This window comes from Prunus persica, chromosome G3 (assembly GCF_000346465.2).
Source record: "Prunus persica cultivar Lovell chromosome G3, Prunus_persica_NCBIv2, whole genome shotgun sequence".
NCBI classification, from domain to species: Eukaryota; Viridiplantae; Streptophyta; class Magnoliopsida; order Rosales; family Rosaceae; genus Prunus; species Prunus persica.
Genome location: NC_034011.1, coordinates 21,546,655 through 21,566,546, shown reverse-complemented (window position 1 = coordinate 21,566,546; position 19,892 = coordinate 21,546,655). Strand labels below are relative to the sequence as shown.

Sequence of the window (19,892 nt, the reverse complement as noted above, 5' to 3'; positions counted from 1 at the left end):
TTCGCACAAGTTTGAGTTCCCTTCCCCGTAAATTGGATTAATTTAAAATAGTTGAAGACTCATTTGTGCATGATATGCCCCAAAATTTATTTAAAATTTTATTTTGATTGTGAATGTAAAGGTAAAGTCTTCAAGCCTCAAGCCTCAAGCCTAAAAAGCTTTGGTAGCAGCTGGTGCAAGTGGAGATGAGATGAGTGGGCTTCATGATGCATGCTAATTGCAAAAACAAGCATGAGAGATGAGATGAGAGGACCCACCAACTGTCACCACCAGACAACAAACACCAAATCTGTTTGAAAGAGATAGACCCATCCAAAGCCAACTCAGAAACTAAAGATTATCATCATTGTTCACTGCCCTTTCCTTTGATTCCTTCCCATTAACCTGCCCAAAAAGATAGATACACAGCAAAATCTAATTCTGCTAAAGCTTTTTGAGGTTTGGATGAAATGTTATTGGCTACACTTCCGCATTCCCATCATCATCATCATCATCATCATCATCATGTACACAGAAATGAATTGAAGGGCTGAGATAACATCACCATTCAAAAATAGTTGCACTAAACCCTTGTACATTACAAATAATAGAGCAAAGGCTTCTCTGGTAGGAAGGGAAGATGTACATAATAATAAGATCGATCAAACAACATAAACAAGTGGGTGGTAATGAAAAAAGAGAACCCAAAAAAAATTGACAAACATCATCATGAAATCATCCCTCTCTCTCTCTCTCTCTCTCTCTCTCTTCTCTCTTACAGCTTTCACGAGTGAACCAAGTAATAAGATTAAAAATTAAAAATAAAAAGGATAAAGCAAATCGAGGATACTCCCTAAAAACCGCATCCATGCTTCTCTTTTTTTCTTTCTTTACCGATACACTATGATATTAGGATTATATAACATAATTAAATAATATTAATAATTGAGTAATTAAAAATAAATAAAAAAGGTTGGGTTGGGTATACGATGTGTGTATTTTTGTTGCTTATCCAAGCTCTTTCCTTCTTGGACGGTTAGAAAATCCAAACGAACCTCCTTCCTCCTCCTTCCTCCTGCTGTTGAATATTAACAAACCAACAAACAAACAAAAATTGAAATTTGATGTCAGCCACAATCTTAGACCCAAGAAAAAGTGCAAAAGCAAAAATCCAAACATTTTGCCACGACTTTTGCCATGTGTCACTAAAAGTCCATGGCCCGCCTGCCTAACTAACACTGCCACATTCACCACGCCAAGCCTCACGAGTCAAACAGTAAAAATCTATCAACTAGTTTCTAGCAGCCCATCTCTCAAGGTAAAGATACACCTCCTTCATTCATGCCTCCATTTTTTAAATATTAATAAGGATTCCTGTGCTGTGAGTGACTCAACAAGTCAGCAGTAAAAAGCTATTGGGCCCCACCACCCTCTGTGGGCAACGCACAAGCACAACTCTCCACACTAGTAACAACAATCTTCTCAATTTTAGGATTTACTTAATAACAGGGTTGTTTTTAATTTACCAAAAATAAGATTATAAAGATAGGCAGATTTGTCATTTGACACTCTAGAGGACATACGGGTGGCTACTTTCCAAGACACATCCAGGCTGCCATGTACACATGCCACCCTCTCAATGGATAAACCCAATGACACCTCAGAGTCAAAGTCATAAAGCTCTCAAGGCAAACACTTTTCACAAAATTAAAATTCCGAAACTAACCTTTCTTTGGCGGGTATTTTCTTTCTTGGTTAATTTCTACTATTATTCCCTCCAAGTTCTGGAGAAGATGGTCTTGAGCCTGTTTCCGGCGAGTCTCTGCAGTGCCTTCTTAGCTCCGACGACGTCCATTTCCGCCAGCCTCTGCAAATGCGGGTAAGCCCCGGCTGCCACCAGTCTTTTCCGGCAGCCACCGCTCCCTCCGGAGAGTATCGCCGCAACCACCGCCACCGGGAACTTGCTGCAAACCATCTCGTGATTCTTGGGATCCAACATCTGGACCAGCCTCATCACGCTCTTCTCGTCCCTCACCAGCTCTTTCTTGTTCGACCGGACCGTAAGCAGCGACACAAGCACTTGGGCCGCGGATTCTTGAAGACCCACCGGTTTTGGCGACTCCATGAGCTTCACCAACGACCCCATACAGCTACCCAATGCTCGCTTATTGCCGTCACTCACATTGATCGATAAGTGAGCGAGTAACGAAGCTGAGATTTGCTGTAGGGTTGTGTTACCGTGCTTTATGAACTCACCGAGCTGAATTAGGAAAAGGGTTGAAGAAGACAGGACTTTAAAGCATGAATCTGAAGCTGAAAGCGAGGTTATGGCTCGGAGGACGTGTTCCAATGTGTCCGAGCTCGGTAAATCTTGGATCAAATGCATTAATCTCTGCAACCCACGTTCTTGAATGATCAAAGCTCGAAAATACTCATCGGAAGAGGCTAAAATCGCTAAACAATTTGCTGATTTTTCTTGGGCAGTAATGGAGCCTGAGAGCAATAACTGGACCAGTACTGGCACAGCCCCTTCTTCTCCCAAAGCCGTCTTGATCTCTTCCACATTGGCCACGTTTATAATGGCGCCAGCCGCGTGGGTCTGAGTCGCCGGAGACCCAGATCGGCATGCTTCGATCAACACCGAGACGCCACCGTAGGCCGAAAGGGCCCAGGCGTTTTCCGGATCGGCCGTGAGCGCCTCGACGGCCATCGCCGCCTTCTCTTTCAAATGGGTCGACCCGGATTCGAGTATTCTGAGCAACGGCCCCAAACCCCCTTCTTCGAACACGGCCTTGCGCGACGACTCGTCGTTGGCTGAGGCTAGGAGACAAACGGCGAAGACAGCCTGTTCTCGCACAAAAGGCTGGTTGTGGAAATCGAGCAAATGAATCAAATACGCGACATTACCTTCTTTGGCGACGACACCGGAGGACTTGCCGTCGTCGTTGAGAAGCTGAAGCAGAGACTCCAGAGCTTTTTTCTTAAACTCGACGCCTCCGATTTGTAATCGGGTGAAGAGGTCCCGGACAAAAAAACCCAAATCCTCTTTATCCGACCCGGGACCCGGGAGGGACAAAACGATGGCGTTCGACTGGTGGAGCACTCCAGATCTGAGCAACAAGTCGAGGTCGCGGAGCTGGTTGCAGAGCGAGGACGAGGCCATGTCGAGGTCGCTCTGCATGTGGAGCTTCCCGCCGGTGAACCCGGCGTCCGTACATTGGTCGGCGAGGGCGGTGAGGCGCTGGAGAGTGGAGAGGAGGTTGGGGAGGAGGGTATGGAGAAGAGGGTTCTGGGCCCAGTGGGGAGAGTCGGAGATGTCGGCGATGGAAGAGTGGAGGGAAGTGAGCTTGGTGTGAAGGGCGGTCCACCGTCCGACGAAGGATCGGACGGTGAGGGAGGAGCGGAGGAGGAGGGAGAGGGTGGAGTTGATGAGGTCGAGGAGGGTTTGGAGTGGATTTGGGGCGGCGGTGGCGCGATGCATTTGGGATTGGCGGGTCCGGGTTAGGACCGGGTCGGGCTTGGGTCTGTCTCAGTTAGCGCTGAACAATACATGAGAGAGAGAGAGAGAGAGAGAGAGAGAGAGAAAGGGAAGTGGGTTTTTGGGGGAAGTAAAAGAAAATGGAGGAGGAGGAGGAGGAAGGTGCAGAAAAGTGAAGTGGAGCGAAGCAATCGAGAGAGAAGCGAGGTGTGGGGAAGAGCAACAATGGCAAACAATGAAGTGAGGGACAGCGAGTGAGGGAGAGAAAATGAAAAAGAATCGTGTGGCAGTTTTTTTCTTTCACTGTTAGGCGGAGACTAGACCAGAGCTTAACTACCTGAAGTAATGGGCCTGGGCCATATGTGGGCCAGTGGATATATGGCCCACCTCGTCCGGCTCCAGTCTGCAATCTCTCTTTGCTTATTATATACCTTTGTTTATTTTTGTTAACCCCGCCAGAATATTCGTATAAAAGAAAAATAAGTTAATTGATTTTTGATACTCGCGTAATTTGCGACAATTGTTGACTTCGTGTCTTCGTCTTCCACTTTGTTCCAAACTTCCACCACGACTTGAGTTATGACTTATAACTAATTCGTTAACGTCTACGCGAAGGTTTTGTTTTTTTCTTTCTCTTTTGGTAAACTCCTCATGCAAATATGCAAAAACCAATTGTAAAATATTTTAAACAAGTTTAAAAGTTTAGGTGTATTCAATCACGATTTTATAAAAGTTTATTCAATTTTAAGTGTATTCAATTTAGACTGTTTAAACTCCATTCAAATTTAGATGTATTCAATCACGACTTTATAAAAGTTTGGGTGTATTATAAAACTCAATGATTTTAAAGGAAATATAAAAAGTAGTAGATTTCAATTAAACTCCATAAACTTTATAACTCTTTTAAAATTATTTAAAATCTAAATTGAATACACCCTCCTACTTCTGTATTAACTTTAGCTTACAATGATGCACATTACTCTCTTACTCAAGTGGGGTGAAAGTAAGATGTCAAACATTAATCAATGAGGCGCACCCCGTCATCAGAATTTTCAGAGAACGATGTCTAAATTGCCTATAGTTTCAGGAAGTAATACAATAATTAAGCCTCAATTTTTAATCAAATTATATATTTGTTTATTTTCCAAAAAGTAATTGGTATGATACAAAAATCTTGTGCTTACTTTTATAGAATGGGTCTTATAATTATTGTGATTCATTAATTCCTTTCGTTTACAAACACATGAGTATTAGAATTATTATGATTTCTAACTTTTTATGCGTTTACTAGCACATGTGCTACTAAACGTATTTGAATTTTACATTACCATACGTAATCAACACATGCAAAATCCTGAATCATGTTGATACCAAATATCAGTAAGGCCCGTCCAAAAGAGCAAAGGCCCATACCACTTGAGAAAGTAGATGGGCTCGGGTGACTAATATAGTACATCAACCTTATCTCACACCTAAGGAGGCCCAAATGAGGTAAAAGGAAGCCACCCAGGGCCATCCAAAGCCCACGAGACCATGACCCAACGCATTAACCCATGCACCTCTCCCCAAAGGCCCGTATGTGGGAAAAAGAACGGCCAAAATTGACCTTCGTCATATCCCATTAACGCATGTTGTTCCTCAAAAAGAAAAGGACACATGTCAGTCTATCAATATTCGTCCAATAGAATGGTGCACATCATCAACCTCTCTCGAGCCTCACATCAAAAAAAGACAATTGAGAGGTTCCATCTTCTTTATATATAAGGGAGTACTTTCCATATGAAATTTCTCCATAGTTGAGTACAATACTTTTATAAGCCTCATTTGTTGGGAAAAAAACTGACTTAGGCATTGGAGGGTGTTACCAGTCACTGTACAAATCATAATAAATTTTGAGAAAATCATACTCATTCATTCTCTACCGTATTAATTATTGTTTTATGAATACTACTTGCCTTCTTACTAGTAAGAAAATACTCACCCTTTATGTGAATAACAGTTTTACACATATACAAAAATAATTCATAAAAAACACAAATAAAACTTAAACATACATGTCACACTGCTATTAATAGAAATATAAAAACTTTTATTTACCTGATAATGAGAGAAATATATATATATTTTTTTAATTTTATCACTTCTCCATTTCAAATAAGTACATATGTCAAAAATTACAAATCATTGTCAATAAATGAACATTCAGTTTAGTTTATTTTGTGATTGATGGTTACTTTTTCCCCACAAATTTTTTGATTGATTGATTGATTGATTAATTGGAGTATTCTACAATTTTGACTTTAAATTAGAGTGGTTGTATTATAGTGCATTCAAAGCCCGATTAGCACGGTCCCAGTCAAAATTTCCTCTTTTCCCTTGTCAAACGTGCGAAACGGAGATTGATCGATTGGCACAGAGCAGAAGAATTCCTCCTCCTTGATGGACTTTCTGAGTGTGCCAGTGGCCTACAACCTGCAACCTTTTTGGCTATAGGCCCAATATCATTGGGAGAAGATTATGGGCCATAAGTTTTAACTACGAGTAAACTGAGGTCGCTAAGTTTTGGACATGTCGAAATACAAATTTTATTTGTTTCATTGAATCATTGTCATTTATGAGATCATCACACGATGATGATGGCAAAGTAGTAGTAAAGATTTATTTATTACCTAGTGATCTAGCGTGTAACATATACATACTGGCAATTTCTCAATTACTTTAGTGGCATGCCATTTTTATTTTGCAGTAAACTTTAAAGGCTTATTATTGCAAAACGTCTCTAAGGTTTACGAAACTATCAGATTGCATCCTTAATGTTTTTTTGTGTCACTCATGGTCCTCAATGTTAGTATGTGTGATCACAAATGGTCACTGCCGTTAGGTTTCGTCAAAAACTCCGTTAGTTTGCTGACATGACATATATATGTATCACAAAACATCCATGAGGTTCACACTTATCACAAATGGTCCATACAGATTTTTTTAATTTAAAATTCATAAAATTTTAGTTTTCTTTTTAAAATGATTTATAAATGAAAAAACCATTTATAGAAGGATTTTAATCTTGAGAACCATTTATGAACCTTAAACCCTTAGTTTTTTCATTTTTAAATTTTATGAATTTTAAATTATTTTTTAAAAACTCAATTAGTTTGTTGATGTGGCATATATATGGAGCCCACATTACAATAATATAGTGCCACATATATTTAAAATATAATATGTATTTTTAAATAATTTAAAATTCAAAAATTTTTAAAAAGAAAACCAAAATTTTAAATATAAAAAATTAAAAAATTTCGTAGGAACCATTTATGATAGGTGGGTAAACCTCATGAATGTTTTGTGATATATATATTTATGCCACATCAGCAAACTAACGGAGTTTTTAATAGAACTTAATGGCAGGGACCATTTGTGATCACACATGTTAACCTTGAGGACCACGAATGACACAAAAAAACATTAAGGATGCAATCTGATAATTTTATAAACCTTAAGGACGTTTTGTTATAATAAGCCTTATCATTTAAAAAGAAAAAAGGAAAAAAAGGACAACCACAAGTAAATAGTTGCTAACAAATAAATAACTTTTCTTCAGCTTAACTCTTGAGGGGTAGCTCGCGGAGGCCGCTCTTGTTTGTTAGTCTCTAACTAAAACCCTCCTAATACCCCCCTCTCTTCTTCTTCCACAAACAACACACAGTCGGTGAACACTGGAAGAGCACAACAAATCTCAGAAAGAAAGTACAAAAATGGTGAACAAACCATGGAGGATCATACCAAGGCCATTGATAGAAACAGTGCTAAACAACCACGCTCAGCACCACCGTGTTCCTCAGCCTCTGATCCTCCACGGCCCCAGAGGCGTCGGAAAAACCACTCTCATCCTCGAACGTAATGACCCACTTTCATTTCTCTGCAATATTTCGTCTCTACTTTCTCTCTCTTCTAACACACTGAGTCTCTCCAGGTCTGCTCAACGACTGGAACAAAGGCCCTCACCTCACTGGCTACGTAGACTTCGCCGAGTCCATCAAAGACCACCACCCACAATTCAATCAGTCGTTTCCTTGGGCTTCTTGGTCCAATTGCCCACCACCCACTTTGTCCGATTGCAGAACCAAGCTTGAGTGCTGCCTCGAATCCATGACTCACGAGGGCGTCCAGCTTGGTTCCATTAGCTCCCATCAAATTTTCTCTACTCTCAACAAATGGCACGGTATTAACACGGCTCTCCGCCGCGTTATTGAGGGCAATAGTGCGTCCAAGAATGCGGTTTCTGATAGAGTTTCGGGTTCTGTTTTGTGGGATCGGGCCGTTTTCGCTCTAAGTGCTCGATGTAATGCCGAAGAGATTGATGGGATTTTGGGTTTGCGTGAGAAGCGGAAGAGTTTGCCATTGGAAGAGGCTTCGTATTATAGGGAAGCTGTAGTGGCATTGAGATTGGCAAAGGAGGTGATTAAGGTCCAACAAAGTTGGAGGGCTAATGCTATTGCACATTTAAATCGGACAGGTGGGTTTTCGAGGTTTTTAGCAAATTCGTGCACTGATTGGCCCTGTTTGTTGTTGGAGTTGTTATCTCAAGCTGCTGAAATTGATCATTTCCAGGTAATGAAGTTCAAATTTTTTGTATTGGAGTTGTTGTGGTTTAAGTTTAATCCAGTCATGGCTAAAATTTGCTTGGGAAAAAAAGTTTCTTGGTGCGTAGATTTGTGTGATTTTGATTAGTGTTTGGTGCTTTTATGAAACTCTAATTGACTGACGTTTCACATATTGAGCAGCCTAAGCTGGTTATAAACAATATCGAAGTTTTACGGAATGCAATTTTGTTAGATGAGAATTCGTCAGTCTGTGGATCAATGTATCATGACAGTCTGATATGGAGAATAATAGCTTTAGGTGCAAACGAGAGGTGCATTCCTGTTGTTCTTGTGACATCAGATAGGTGGGGTTCATTCCTATTGTTTGTGTGTGTGTTTCTTTAACTTCACATCACTTATTCACCTTTTAAATTTTTGCAATTGCCTATGTTTGTGGTTTGTTTCTGAATTGTAATTCCTGCTCCTATGCCGCAGTTACTATTCATACCGGGCTTACATGGATTTTGGATTTCCAGACATATTCATCTCTCGTGAGGTACTCAAACTGAAACTCTGAAGTTATATTACGTTAAGATCTGTGTGTGTATACGGGATGACATTACCTGTGTGTGCATTTGTTTATACTTTATTGTCTAAAAGGAACAAACACTAGTTATTCTTTCCTGCTATGCACATATTAATAGCTTAAACACTAACACATTTGTGACATGACTTGCATCGGGGTCAATTTTAAATATTTTAGGACTTGGTCTACTAGATTTGAGTTTTTGTTTTTTAAAATTATTTTTGCTTCACATCGTGCCCTGCCAGGCACACAAGACTGCCACGTCATTCCGGGCCTGTTTTAAGCATGTCGTGCTCATGTTGTGGATATTGTGGTGATGCTTGTGGATATCATGCATTTAAACTTTGTTTGTTCTGCAGACCTTTGGCTGGAATCCCCAAGAAGCTAAATTGCATATGGTTAATGATTATTTCAGTCAATCAGAGGTAACGAGCTTCTCTAACCCCAAAAAAAAAAAAAAAAAAAAAAAAACAAGATTTATATTTATTGGTTTTCATATTTATTCTGAAAAGTAGGTCCATTAGATTTCTAGATGAATCTCCATTTTCTTGTACTTCTTTTTTTCTTTGTTTCCTGAAATACTGGACTTTATAGTGATTTTAGCATTTTCTTTTTGTCAAATACAGTGGTTGGTTATTGCTGAAGTGTTTGGTCCAAACCTTAGACACTTATTTGAGCTATATGCACTCAAGCAGGGCAATTACTATCAGCAGTAAGGATGATATCTCTTTCTGCTTTTGTTTTCTTTTTTGTTTTTACCGTTCCATATCATATTGATACATGCTACATGAACTAGAAGCTGAACTCAGTTTATCCCTTTTTCTTACTTCTATGAAGTAGAGTGTAAAGCCATGTGTTTTTGAAACACGTATGAAATGTGCATCACATCTTAGTTATACCTTCAACTGTGTTGTATGCGGATTCATGTAGCATCTTGACATGCATAGTCATCAATCACTGTTAAAAGCGAGGAATATTATTTTGTGACAAATAACAAAAGTGCAATGGAAAATTTTCTTTTTCAATTTTTTTTTTTTTTGGTTTCTTCTTAAGCAGTCAATCTGTGCCTCATTCTTCCATGCTTAATGCTACATGGTGTATTTCATATATAGGTGCTACATAGTTTTAATATACATTACTACTCTTTTTGTTCATCTGAAGGTTAGAGGACAACAAAGATAGCACATTTGAGGACATTGTGGATGCATATTTAGCATATTTGCAAGTAAGTTTCTTTGGGAAGCATGAAGTATGCATCTTACTCAGTTATTCTTATTATTTTGTGAACCCTTAGTGTTCTATTTGCAATTTGGTTCTTTGATAAATGTATGGTAATCTCACGTGATGTATGGCTTGCAAATTCCCCACATTGAGATTTATGCTCAGTTCATTGGATATACATTAGGCTTACAGACTAACTTGTCCTGTGAACAACCATGGTTATGCCTACTCATGCTATAATATTTTCACTTTCTTTATTTTCTGATTCTTTGTGCACTTTGCGCTGCCTTACTTGCTCTTCAAGTCTATTCATTTAGATTACTGTAGTGAATCCTGCCATGGAGAAAGCACTGGGGCTTCTACAAAAGTTTGCTGTTGATGCACATAGTGGAAAAATTTCAAAAGACAGACTACGCTTTGGTGCACCTTGGAGACATCCTCCACCAACAGATGATCCTGCCTTGTGCCGTCAATGGGCAAAGGTTCAGCTGATGGATTTTGTGCAGTCCCTAGTCAATACAGAATTTGGAGTACGTAGTCTGTGGTTTTCTGTTTTGTTTCTGTCTTGCCAGAATGCTAGTTATGCACTTGGGACAATTAGCTGAAAGAAATCTGTGATAATCATTTGTTATGGACTAGCTTCACTATGTTTTTAATTTATATGACTTGGACTTAATTTCTCAGATCTATATGATTCATTTGTAAATGTACAATGTTGATAACAATAGTAATGCTGACTCATAAATAGCTGGTCTATATTATTAGTCTCCCCCACTACTTCTCTCTTCTTTTGTGATAGAAACAGAAACTCTGTTATTAGACTTTGTCCCTTGTGTAGTTTGTGATTTCTGTATCCCTATGTACTTGGGTTCAGGTTAATTATCTAGCTGACTGTAGCCTTGAGCTCTTGGATGATCCTTCTACTGTTGCATTGTTGGAGGTAGTCGGATGTCTCCTTATTTCATTCATTTGCAAATAGATATGCATTGCAATAGCTCAAGATTTCTTTCTCATCACTTCTTAGGTTGGTTTGCTCTATGCTCAACGGGATCCATCCATCATTCGCCCCATATCTAGGGGAATTCAGCGATGCATTGTAAGATGGTAAGCTAGCTTTCTTGGATTGAAGGTACTAGTAAATGATCATGAAGCTCTAGCTGGTCGCTTATGAGTTTTTTGACCCCAGGCTTGTCCAAGAAAGGATGCAGATGAGTTCCCCGAAGTTGCTCCAATATCTATGGCAGCGTATTATGCGTGGCCGTAGCTATCGTCATTTGATGCTACAAGTAGGCTATAAGTAGAGATTAAAGAGGTAAACTGTCTAAAGAGTAAAACTGATGTTTATTCAAATTTATCTGTGACTCTGTGAGCCTAACGGAATTATGTGATTTGGCTATTTCAGGTATCTCTTGGGAAGTGCCTTTTTTTTTTTTGCAAGTGAGGCCCATGCTTCAGGTTCACATAACTGTTTAAGAGATTTCTGATAATAGTAATTTAATGTGTTTGTTGTCCATCTTGTCCATATGATTCATGCTCCTTCTGTTTACTTGGGAGGCAACACAATCACGCTTGCCCACAGGCAGCACAACTTGTTTAACATCCTTAACGTTAAGCATAGTTTACTGCATTCAATAATCCCTTGCATTTTCCTGCTACGGCCCAGTGTAGTTGCAATATACTTCTTTGACTGGGCGTTTATGTTCTCCGAATGCCCTTGTTACAACATATTGACACTCTTTTTTTTCCTTTCAAGCTTTTACAGAGTGCAGACATCAGTAAAATATTCGAAAGCTGATTTCAAGGAATTCTTTTTGTGCCTAGTAAGAACTTCCTTCTCATACTTGTGCATAATAATTTCTGAATCAGTCTGATAACAAATGGTGGTTCATCACCTCCTTACATTCAAATATAAAACTAAGAGTTTCGTTCAACATGCCATCAAAATAATAACTGTAAGTTTTCTTCTTGTGCAGGATATGTATGGGGCAACCCTTGGTTAAGATTTGATTTGAAGACGACCCACAGAAACATTTCGATATTTGGAGATATGTAGCGTAGCGTGAAGTGAGAGTATATTAACCAGCATTCTCATATGTTTGATGGGAAGCGTTTTGCTTCTTTCCCCACTAATATTTTACCCAACAAAAACTCAAAAGCAAAGAATAGATGGAGCAAAATATTGTTACTGCTCGAATGTATGTTTTATGACACACTTGTTGGTTTTAGGCCTTTTTTTCTCTTCCCCATTTTTGTATTCAAATGCAACAAAACCCAAGCTCTTGTGAGCCCAGTAAAGGTTTGGGTAGCTGGTAGCATAACCTAGCTCACTGTAGCTACTTTGTGAATGGGCCTCCCATCAACATGTTACTATTTTTATTTTACACTTGGTGTAGAAAAAATAAAACAAAATTTATTGCGTAATTTGTTTTCTCCAAAAATATATATAATTCATTATTTGAAATAGTGACCCCAAAAAAACAAAAACAAAAAACAAAAAAAAAAATCAAACGTAGTGTGCAAACGTGACCTTTTTTCCAGTCATATGTTTAATTTAACTCTTTGAAGAAAATTCATGAAGATTATTATAGATCAAACGCAACGCAAATTGTGAATCAACTTCCATTCCAATTCCAAAATCCAAGATCCAAGATTTTCTTTGGTACATGGTCCCCCCACCCCTTGTTGAACCCTATTTTGTCCCCATAAAATAAACCCAAGATGATGACCGAAACAGTCAAGTCATTTGCTTTGACCCTCTTGTGGTGATGTCAATTCAAGTATTTATTGAATCAGACGAAGTTGCCAGGATGTCTCCAAGATTTTGGATGTTTGTTTTGTATGTTAGTGAAGTACAAGAATACAATTTGGAATTGGAGGACCTAATTGTAATTGGCCAAATACGTTATGTCCTGGAGGATTTGGAAGGAAGATCTTCACCAATTCACCACACGACAGATGGATCTACAGATTTCCAACCTCTCTTTGTAAAGATGGACCAGCTTCTTTATTCTTGATAGCTATTCATAATGCATAATGCATAATGCATGATGCATGCGTGCCTCAGTTTTCAATATCACTTTCAATTCAAGGAAATCTTTTAGTTTGCCTTCTTCTATGGGGGATCATTAGGGTTCAATTAACCATGTGATTAATATATTCTTAGCGTTTGTCATGATTTGGTGAAGTCATTACCAATGCCCTAGTTGATCAAAATTCAAAAGTCATAGCCATCAATTTATTCCTTTTTCTTCCCCCCCCCCCGCCCCCCCCTTTTTTTTTTTACAATTGACTAGCCACCTAGAAGAGAAGACTAAATATTTGTGCAAATACATACAAAATTATTGTTTTAAAAAATTCACGTGCTGGCTGAAAATGATCTGCCACTGTGCCACACATATCACATTGATTCTCTCTCTCTCTCTCTCTCTCTCTCTCTCTCTCTCTCTCTCTCTCTCTCTCTCTCTCTCCATTCATTGATATGATAACGTCTCAAGCGATGAATTTTCCTGACTTGATGTAATGAAACAATTTGACACAGGCTTGGCTATCACGTTGTAGTGATAAATGCGATAGAGCTGAACTGTTTTTCTTTCAACCACATTTCACAAATTCGTTTGAACACGTTAGTTTTATACGGATTTTACAATGCGGTCAAGGTCTTGCCTCATGTGAGAAAGTCAAACATACATAGCATATACCACATGCGAAACTCATATAAGAACCAAACAACGTTTAAATTAGGTTAAGAAACATGTGTAATTGACAAGTTTGTCAAGTAATTGCAGGTTGGGAAAAAACAACTGAGAAGCATACGTGACTAAATTGAATAGAAAATGGGTTAGGTGGGTCAAGCCAACAGTGCCAGCAATTTACTGTAAGGTGATGAGAGTGTGGCATGGCGTGACCTTCGGGTCCGGGACACAGTGTTTTCCGGTCAACAGTCGTTAGTTAATAGTCATACATTTGAACCAAGAAAGAAGAAACAAGCCGATTTCCAAACTCTGTCACTAGTACAAATCCAAAAACAGAAATTTGCAGAGGAAACAAATAACAAAAATTGAAGGAAAGGGAATAGATCATAGATATCAAGAATGCTAGGCAATCCCCCATTTTTGGTTCTTTACTTCTCCGTTTTGTGGTCTCCTGTCGGCTGTGGACAACTTGCAATTTTATACCACATTTATGGAATTACTGGATAGACATGAAAGTTCATTCACATCGCAGCCACTAAAGGGATCTAATGGTCCAAAAGGTTCATTCCAAAGTTGTACACGTAAATCTTTATATGGGGCATATATAGGGACATAATTCTCAATTTGCAACGTGTTTGTTCCTCAAATGGTTAACAGCAGTTACCGGTGCGTATTCGATGTCCTATATTTGAATTCCTTCCTCTAATATCTCATATATCCTATAAGCGTGATATTTGTCCCACTCCTATTTTATGCAATTTTGTGCCAGAATTAAAAGAAACCCAATAAGTTGAAAAATCTGGTTCCACAAATTTTGGGGGATTGGGAGCTTGCTTGCAAAAGGATGTTCTTATCTTGAACTTGGTACCTTTCCTCTGCACTAAAAACTCACAAAAAGAGTGTAGTGGTGGTGGGAGTGGTAGGAGCCACATTTGTGATCAATTGATCATCATCACGGGCTTGCAAGCAATTATATGATGCATGGCATGTGCAATGCTTTCCACAAGTGGCTTGTTGTGTCGAAATGGGGTTTGACTCAACCCATTACTTTTTTCCAATTCAGTGCCATGGCATTTACCGACCATTAGTTCATGCAGGATTTCTTTGCTTCCCATAAACTAATACTTTATTTTATACTTTATATGAAAGTTGTTAAAATATTTTGTTATATATGGATGGTGTCATGGGTGAATTGGATTGTGAAAGGAGCCTAATTTAAAGGGTCATCTGCTTCCTTACAAGGATCACTGTGTCTTCCACTACCTGCTAAGTTACAAGAGACATATCAGGTGATGAAAGAACGAAGAAGAAATTATTTAAAATTAGTTTCAAAAGTTGCTTTTGGTTGTTTAATTATAGTCCCACACGTATGCGAAATTAACTTATGTAAATTACAAAAGAAAAAGCGTATGTACATATGTCATATTGTAATTTATCTGTAGAAAAGAATGATTTTTTACTTGTAATAACCTACGTAGACATCTTTCTCAAAAGCGTCTGAATTATACATTGAGAGTTCGAAAATTTCTCAAAGTAAAACTTTTAATGGGATGAATGATTGAGATGAAGAAGGTTATATATAAATTTACGGACTTACACAATGCAAAAATTGGGAGAATTGGATTGGCTAAGTCACATCAAGGCATGCAAAGCCAAAGGGATACAGGTGAATCTTATGCCTGTGGAGATAGAGATCACTCAACCTTTTCCCCATCTTCCCATCTTCTTCATGTTATAAAAAGATATACAGTCTTCTGTTGTTGTTGAGTATAGCCCAAACAGATGAAGAGTAGATAATATTTTTTTATTGGCTTTTCCTAGTCAGTGCACTGTAGTCCCCCACAACATGGACCAAATTAAATTATATTTTCTTTCTTTCTTGGGTGGTTTGGTTTCTATCCAAACAATAATGAACTTACAAAGATGCCCGTGTATTAATCTTGGTAGAGGTGTGTATATATGGTATTATACAAATTGGGGCCTCTTCATTTGGGGCCTTAGGCGATCGTCTTGTTTGCTTGTGTCTAGGATCTCTTCTACTCTTAATCTTGGTAGAGGACGAATTTCATTATTATTTTCAGACCTTAAAAAGGAGTTAATTATTATGATGTTGAAGTGCACATGGCAACAATGCTTCTCTACAAAATCATAATGTTGCTTTCTTATTAACCTATATACGTAAAGGAAAAGCAAATGGAAAGTAAGGAAAGATATATATATATATATATATATATATATATGAATGGGTTTGTCAATTTATTTGCATTATGATTCGTGTTTGCATCAAACTCATCAATTCAATTAATTAGCTCATTGATCAGTCAAAAGCTTTCGGCGTCAAGATTCCATTGATAAATAATGTGAACTAAATCTAGTGGTTTTCTATGCAAGATTCGTCCTCAAAAAGCAAGTTAGGGTTTATTAATTAAGATCAAATTGAAAGGCCTAATCAGCATAAACGACATTAATCTATCAGCGAATATTTTTTGTTTGTTTTTTTCTCAAGGGACGGATGAAGCTAAGTTATTAATCAAAAGATTATCTCACAAACACACAATTCACCGAATTGACTATGTAGTTTGTCGGCAGAAAAATCTTGAACATATCTAACTTAGTAAGCAAATTCTTTATCGAATTTTATAGTTAATCCAGGATATTAGATTGGCATATTGCTAGTCTTAAATATAAATATATATATATATATAATCTAAGAAAATGTATTAGATTTTGATGCGAAATTTAATCAAGCATGGAAAGCCGCCCACGTTGTTTGGCACCTTAGTTAATTATGGCTATAATATAAGATTAATCTATAAATATATGTACATCTGAATTGCTCAGGAGGAGATCTGCTGTTTCCAAATTTGGTGTCCTCCATATTCTTTCTCCATTTATATAACACATGTCCATTTACGTAACCCGAAATCTAACACTGATGATTTGTACTCTCTTCAATCGAGGACAAAGGATAAAATGGTAAAATACCCATGTATTGACATACATAAAATCCATGTATTAAAAAACTAAAAAGAATTTTGTGGTGGAGAGATGCCGCGTTTGGGAAGGGCAAGGAGAAAGAGGTAGGCAACTTCCTTTATAGATCATTTTCAGGGCATATCCAAACAAAGAGAAATCCAATCGTGGGAATTGTGGCGAGTATGGAAATGGAAGTGTGGGGTAGCCAAACCTCATTATTGGTCAAAGCACAAAGAAGAGATCGATCAGCCAGCCACCATGACCAAGACACCAAGATGGTGGTGGTCCAAACTAAATTCCCAACCAAAGACTCAAACAGAGGAGAGAAAGGTTTTCTCTTTTTCTTTTTCTTTTTCCTTTTTTCATTTGCTACCACAGAGAGATGGTGGGCCACCCTACAAAGCCTCTGTGATATTTTTGGAATTTTTTACCCAAAAATTTCCCTAGCCTGAAAACCTGTCCTCATCCACCCTACAGTAATTTGCTTGCTTTCTACCATTTATTTTATTTATTTTTATTCTTGTCAAAGTCCACAGTACACTTTAAACTCCTATAAATACCACCCCCACACCAAACTCCACTTCACAAGAACAAAATTAACAACACTTGTTGAGAGAGAGAGAGAGAGAGAGAGAGAAAGAAACACACACAAAGAGAGAGAGAGAGATGGAGAACTTCCCAATCATCAACTTGGAGGGCCTCAATGGAGAGGGAAGAAAAGCAACAATGGAAAAAATCAAAGATGCCTGTGAGAACTGGGGCTTCTTTGAGGTAATTATATACTAAGATACATATATGCTTAGCTTCTTCATTTCTTTGCTCTGTTCATCTTTTATCTTCATCAAAATTCACCTTATATATGATGAGTTTGGGTTCACAAATATTGCAGCTTGTGAGTCATGGGATACCAACTGAGTTTTTGGACACAGTGGAGAGGTTGACAAAAGAACACTACAGGCAGTGCTTGGAGCAGAGGTTCAAGGAGCTGGTGGCCAGCAAGGGCCTCGAGGCTGTCAAGACAGAGGTCAATGATATGGACTGGGAAAGCACCTTCTACTTGCGCCATCTTCCAAAATCTAACATATCTGAAGTTCCAGATCTTGAGGATCAGTACAGGTAAAACCAATCACACACTACTTTTAAATTTCTCTGTACATAATTAATTTGAACATAATGCTAGCTAGCTAGCTGGTGCTTGTTCTTTAGAGAGATTAATTTACATGAAATATGCAGGAATGTGATGAAGGAATTTGCATTGAAGTTGGAGAAATTAGCAGAGCAGCTCCTAGACTTGCTCTGTGAGAATCTTGGACTTGAACAAGGGTACCTCAAGAAGGCCTTCTATGGAACAAATGGACCAACTTTTGGCACCAAGGTTAGCAACTACCCTCCTTGTCCCAACCCTGAGCTGATCAAGGGTCTCCGGGCTCACACCGATGCCGGCGGCCTCATCCTGCTCTTCCAGGATGACAAGGTCAGTGGTCTGCAGCTCCTCAAAGATGGCCAATGGATTGATGTGCCCCCCATGCGCCACTCCATTGTTATCAACCTTGGTGACCAACTTGAGGTAACCCAATATTCCGAATGAATGTTACTTCATGCCCAATTAATATTAAATTTACTTACATATAAATTTTCCCTATAGGTAATCACTAATGGGAAGTACAAGAGTGTGGAGCACAGAGTGATTGCCCAAACTGATGGCACCAGAATGTCAATAGCTTCCTTTTACAACCCTGGCAGTGATGCTGTCATCTATCCTGCACCAACACTGGTGGAGAAAGAAGCAGAGGAGAAGAATCAAGTGTACCCGAAATTCGTGTTCGAAGACTACATGAAGCTCTATGCTGGCCTCAAGTTCCAGCCCAAGGAGCCAAGATTTGAAGCCATGAAAGCAGTGGAAACCAATATCAGTTTGGGTCCAATTGCAACAGCTTAAGAGAATTTAAGTTTTACTAAGAAGCCGGAAAGGTTGTTTGCTTAAAGTAATTATGGGTGTGGCCAAAGTTTTTTATTGTCTCTTTAAAAATTCAGTTAAAATTACTATTGAGGGTATCAAATATCAATCTGTTGTTTGTAGAAACTAAATTTATAGTAAATAATGTGACCTGGGAATTTGTTAGTTTGCTATTCCTGTACCGTGTACCAGTTTGTTAAATAAACTGTTACGTTACCAATTCTCAAATAACTATTATTGTTGTTTTTCCTTTTTTTGGTTATAAAAATATTGATTTGTCAAAGGTTCTCAAATTCAAATTCTCACGGCATCATAATTATGTGTGTGTGAGAAATCCTCATTTCTGTAGTTTAAACTATCACATGTATTTACAAAAATATTACTTTAAAGAGAACGAAGCAAACTGAGTAAATAAAGAATATCTGATGCAGACCCTGAGAATTGAAACCAAATTTTGCCTAATTAACTTGATTGTCAACAGAATCTTTTGATTTTATCATTATTGAAGTTGTCTCTTTAGAAAACAAGGACTTAAAAATATGTGACGAAAAAACATAAAAGCGGCTGATGAGGCAAAGGGCAGCAGCAGTCATGCCGACTTGATGAACAGCCGAAGCTAAAGTTTTCAAAGGCAGGAAACAGGGAATGATCAAAAGCCATTAGCCGAAATATAAAACAATAATGGATGCTTTCAAGGTGGGAAAAGTAACCAGTCTATCATATCACAAAGACCTTTCTATTTGTGCCAATGCGAATGTGCCAAAAGAAAACAAGTGATTTTGACTTTGATTGAAGCCACGAATGTCTGCAGTCTGCTCATGCTTAAATTAGTGGCTTATAATCACCGACACAAAACCAACTGACATATTTTATCACAAAACAGAAGTAACGTGAGAGATACAAAGAAAGATTTTCTCACTGACATAAACGGATATCCGTAACATTTATTATTAATTATATAACCATCAAAACAGAAGTAATACGTTTTTAACACTCAAGACAATGATAAGTTTCTTTTGAACCAAGCAAAGAATTATCTACAGAATTTTAAAATATAAAATCATTCACCCAACAAGATCACGACGATGTAGTCCACAACAAATGTGTCTCTTTATCATGGCATAGTCATTTGGGACATTCACACAAGGATTCAACTTGTGCTGCAAGTGGATGGCATCTAATCAGTGTCAAGTAGAATAAAATATGCATAAAGATCCATTCTCTTTTTAAGTTTTAATCATAGTTGGAAACCTAGAAGCGTCTCGGAATCTAAGACAATTAACTTTTTAAAAAAGCATTTTTGCATTGTGGATAATTACATAATCTAAAATTAACTTTATTAAACATTCATATAAAGTTTTATGCTAATTTTTCCCCACACGTACCAAGAAAAAAAAATATAAAATATAAAACTTTGTGC

At 38.1% G+C, this 19,892-nt stretch overlaps 3 protein-coding genes across 7 annotated transcripts; 2 read left to right on the top strand and 1 right to left on the bottom strand.

Moving 5' to 3' along the window:
* Window positions 518-3,891, bottom strand: LOC18783860 (armadillo repeat-containing protein 3). The gene is made up of 2 exons (XM_007215248.2): window positions 1,706-3,891; window positions 518-1,057 (listed from the first exon to the last, which is right to left on the bottom strand). The coding sequence occupies exon 1, from the start codon at window positions 3,458-3,460 to the stop codon at window positions 1,748-1,750; it is 1,713 nt and encodes a 570-aa protein (XP_007215310.1). The 5' UTR covers window positions 3,461-3,891; the 3' UTR covers window positions 518-1,057; window positions 1,706-1,747.
* LOC18782372 lies at window positions 6,824-12,268 on the top strand. Of its 5 annotated transcripts, none has more exons than XM_020561035.1 (14): window positions 6,824-7,354; window positions 7,431-8,068; window positions 8,242-8,405; window positions 8,536-8,596; window positions 8,986-9,051; window positions 9,253-9,338; window positions 9,788-9,851; window positions 10,165-10,377; window positions 10,722-10,787; window positions 10,872-10,951; window positions 11,034-11,159; window positions 11,250-11,284; window positions 11,601-11,667; window positions 11,821-12,268. In XM_020561035.1, exons 1-11 carry the CDS (start codon window positions 7,213-7,215, stop codon window positions 11,146-11,148), a joined length of 1,695 nt encoding a protein of 564 aa, XP_020416624.1. In that variant the 5' UTR covers window positions 6,824-7,212; the 3' UTR covers window positions 11,149-11,159; window positions 11,250-11,284; window positions 11,601-11,667; window positions 11,821-12,268. The 5 variants fall into 5 exon arrangements, with proteins under 5 accessions (XP_020416624.1, XP_020416625.1, XP_020416623.1 ...); XM_020561036.1 differs by having other exon boundaries at window positions 11,250-11,302; window positions 11,610-11,667; XM_020561034.1 differs by having other exon boundaries at window positions 11,250-11,302.
* LOC18784056 (1-aminocyclopropane-1-carboxylate oxidase) lies at window positions 17,087-18,722 on the top strand. Its single transcript, XM_007215636.2, has 4 exons — window positions 17,087-17,286; window positions 17,405-17,631; window positions 17,749-18,082; window positions 18,161-18,722. Exons 1-4 carry the CDS (start codon window positions 17,182-17,184, stop codon window positions 18,452-18,454), a joined length of 960 nt encoding a protein of 319 aa, XP_007215698.1. The 5' UTR covers window positions 17,087-17,181; the 3' UTR covers window positions 18,455-18,722.

Bases quoted from the DNA above. Each gene is read 5' to 3' on its own strand.
- LOC18783860 (XM_007215248.2), bottom strand. From the start codon at position 3,460: ATGCATCGCGCCACCGCCGCCCCAAATCCACTCCAAACCCTCCTCGAC.
- LOC18782372 (XM_020561037.1), top strand. From the start codon at position 7,213: ATGGTGAACAAACCATGGAGGATCATACCAAGGCCATTGATAGAAACA. The intron at 8,597-8,985 runs GTACTCAAACTG...TTTGTTCTGCAG, and splicing joins ACATATTCATCTCTCGTGAG to ACCTTTGGCTGGAATCCCCA. The intron at 9,052-9,252 runs GTAACGAGCTTC...TGTCAAATACAG, and splicing joins ATTATTTCAGTCAATCAGAG to TGGTTGGTTATTGCTGAAGT.
- LOC18784056 (XM_007215636.2), top strand. From the start codon at position 17,182: ATGGAGAACTTCCCAATCATCAACTTGGAGGGCCTCAATGGAGAGGGA. The intron at 17,287-17,404 runs GTAATTATATAC...CAAATATTGCAG, and splicing joins AGAACTGGGGCTTCTTTGAG to CTTGTGAGTCATGGGATACC. The intron at 18,083-18,160 runs GTAACCCAATAT...TTTTCCCTATAG, and splicing joins ACCTTGGTGACCAACTTGAG to GTAATCACTAATGGGAAGTA.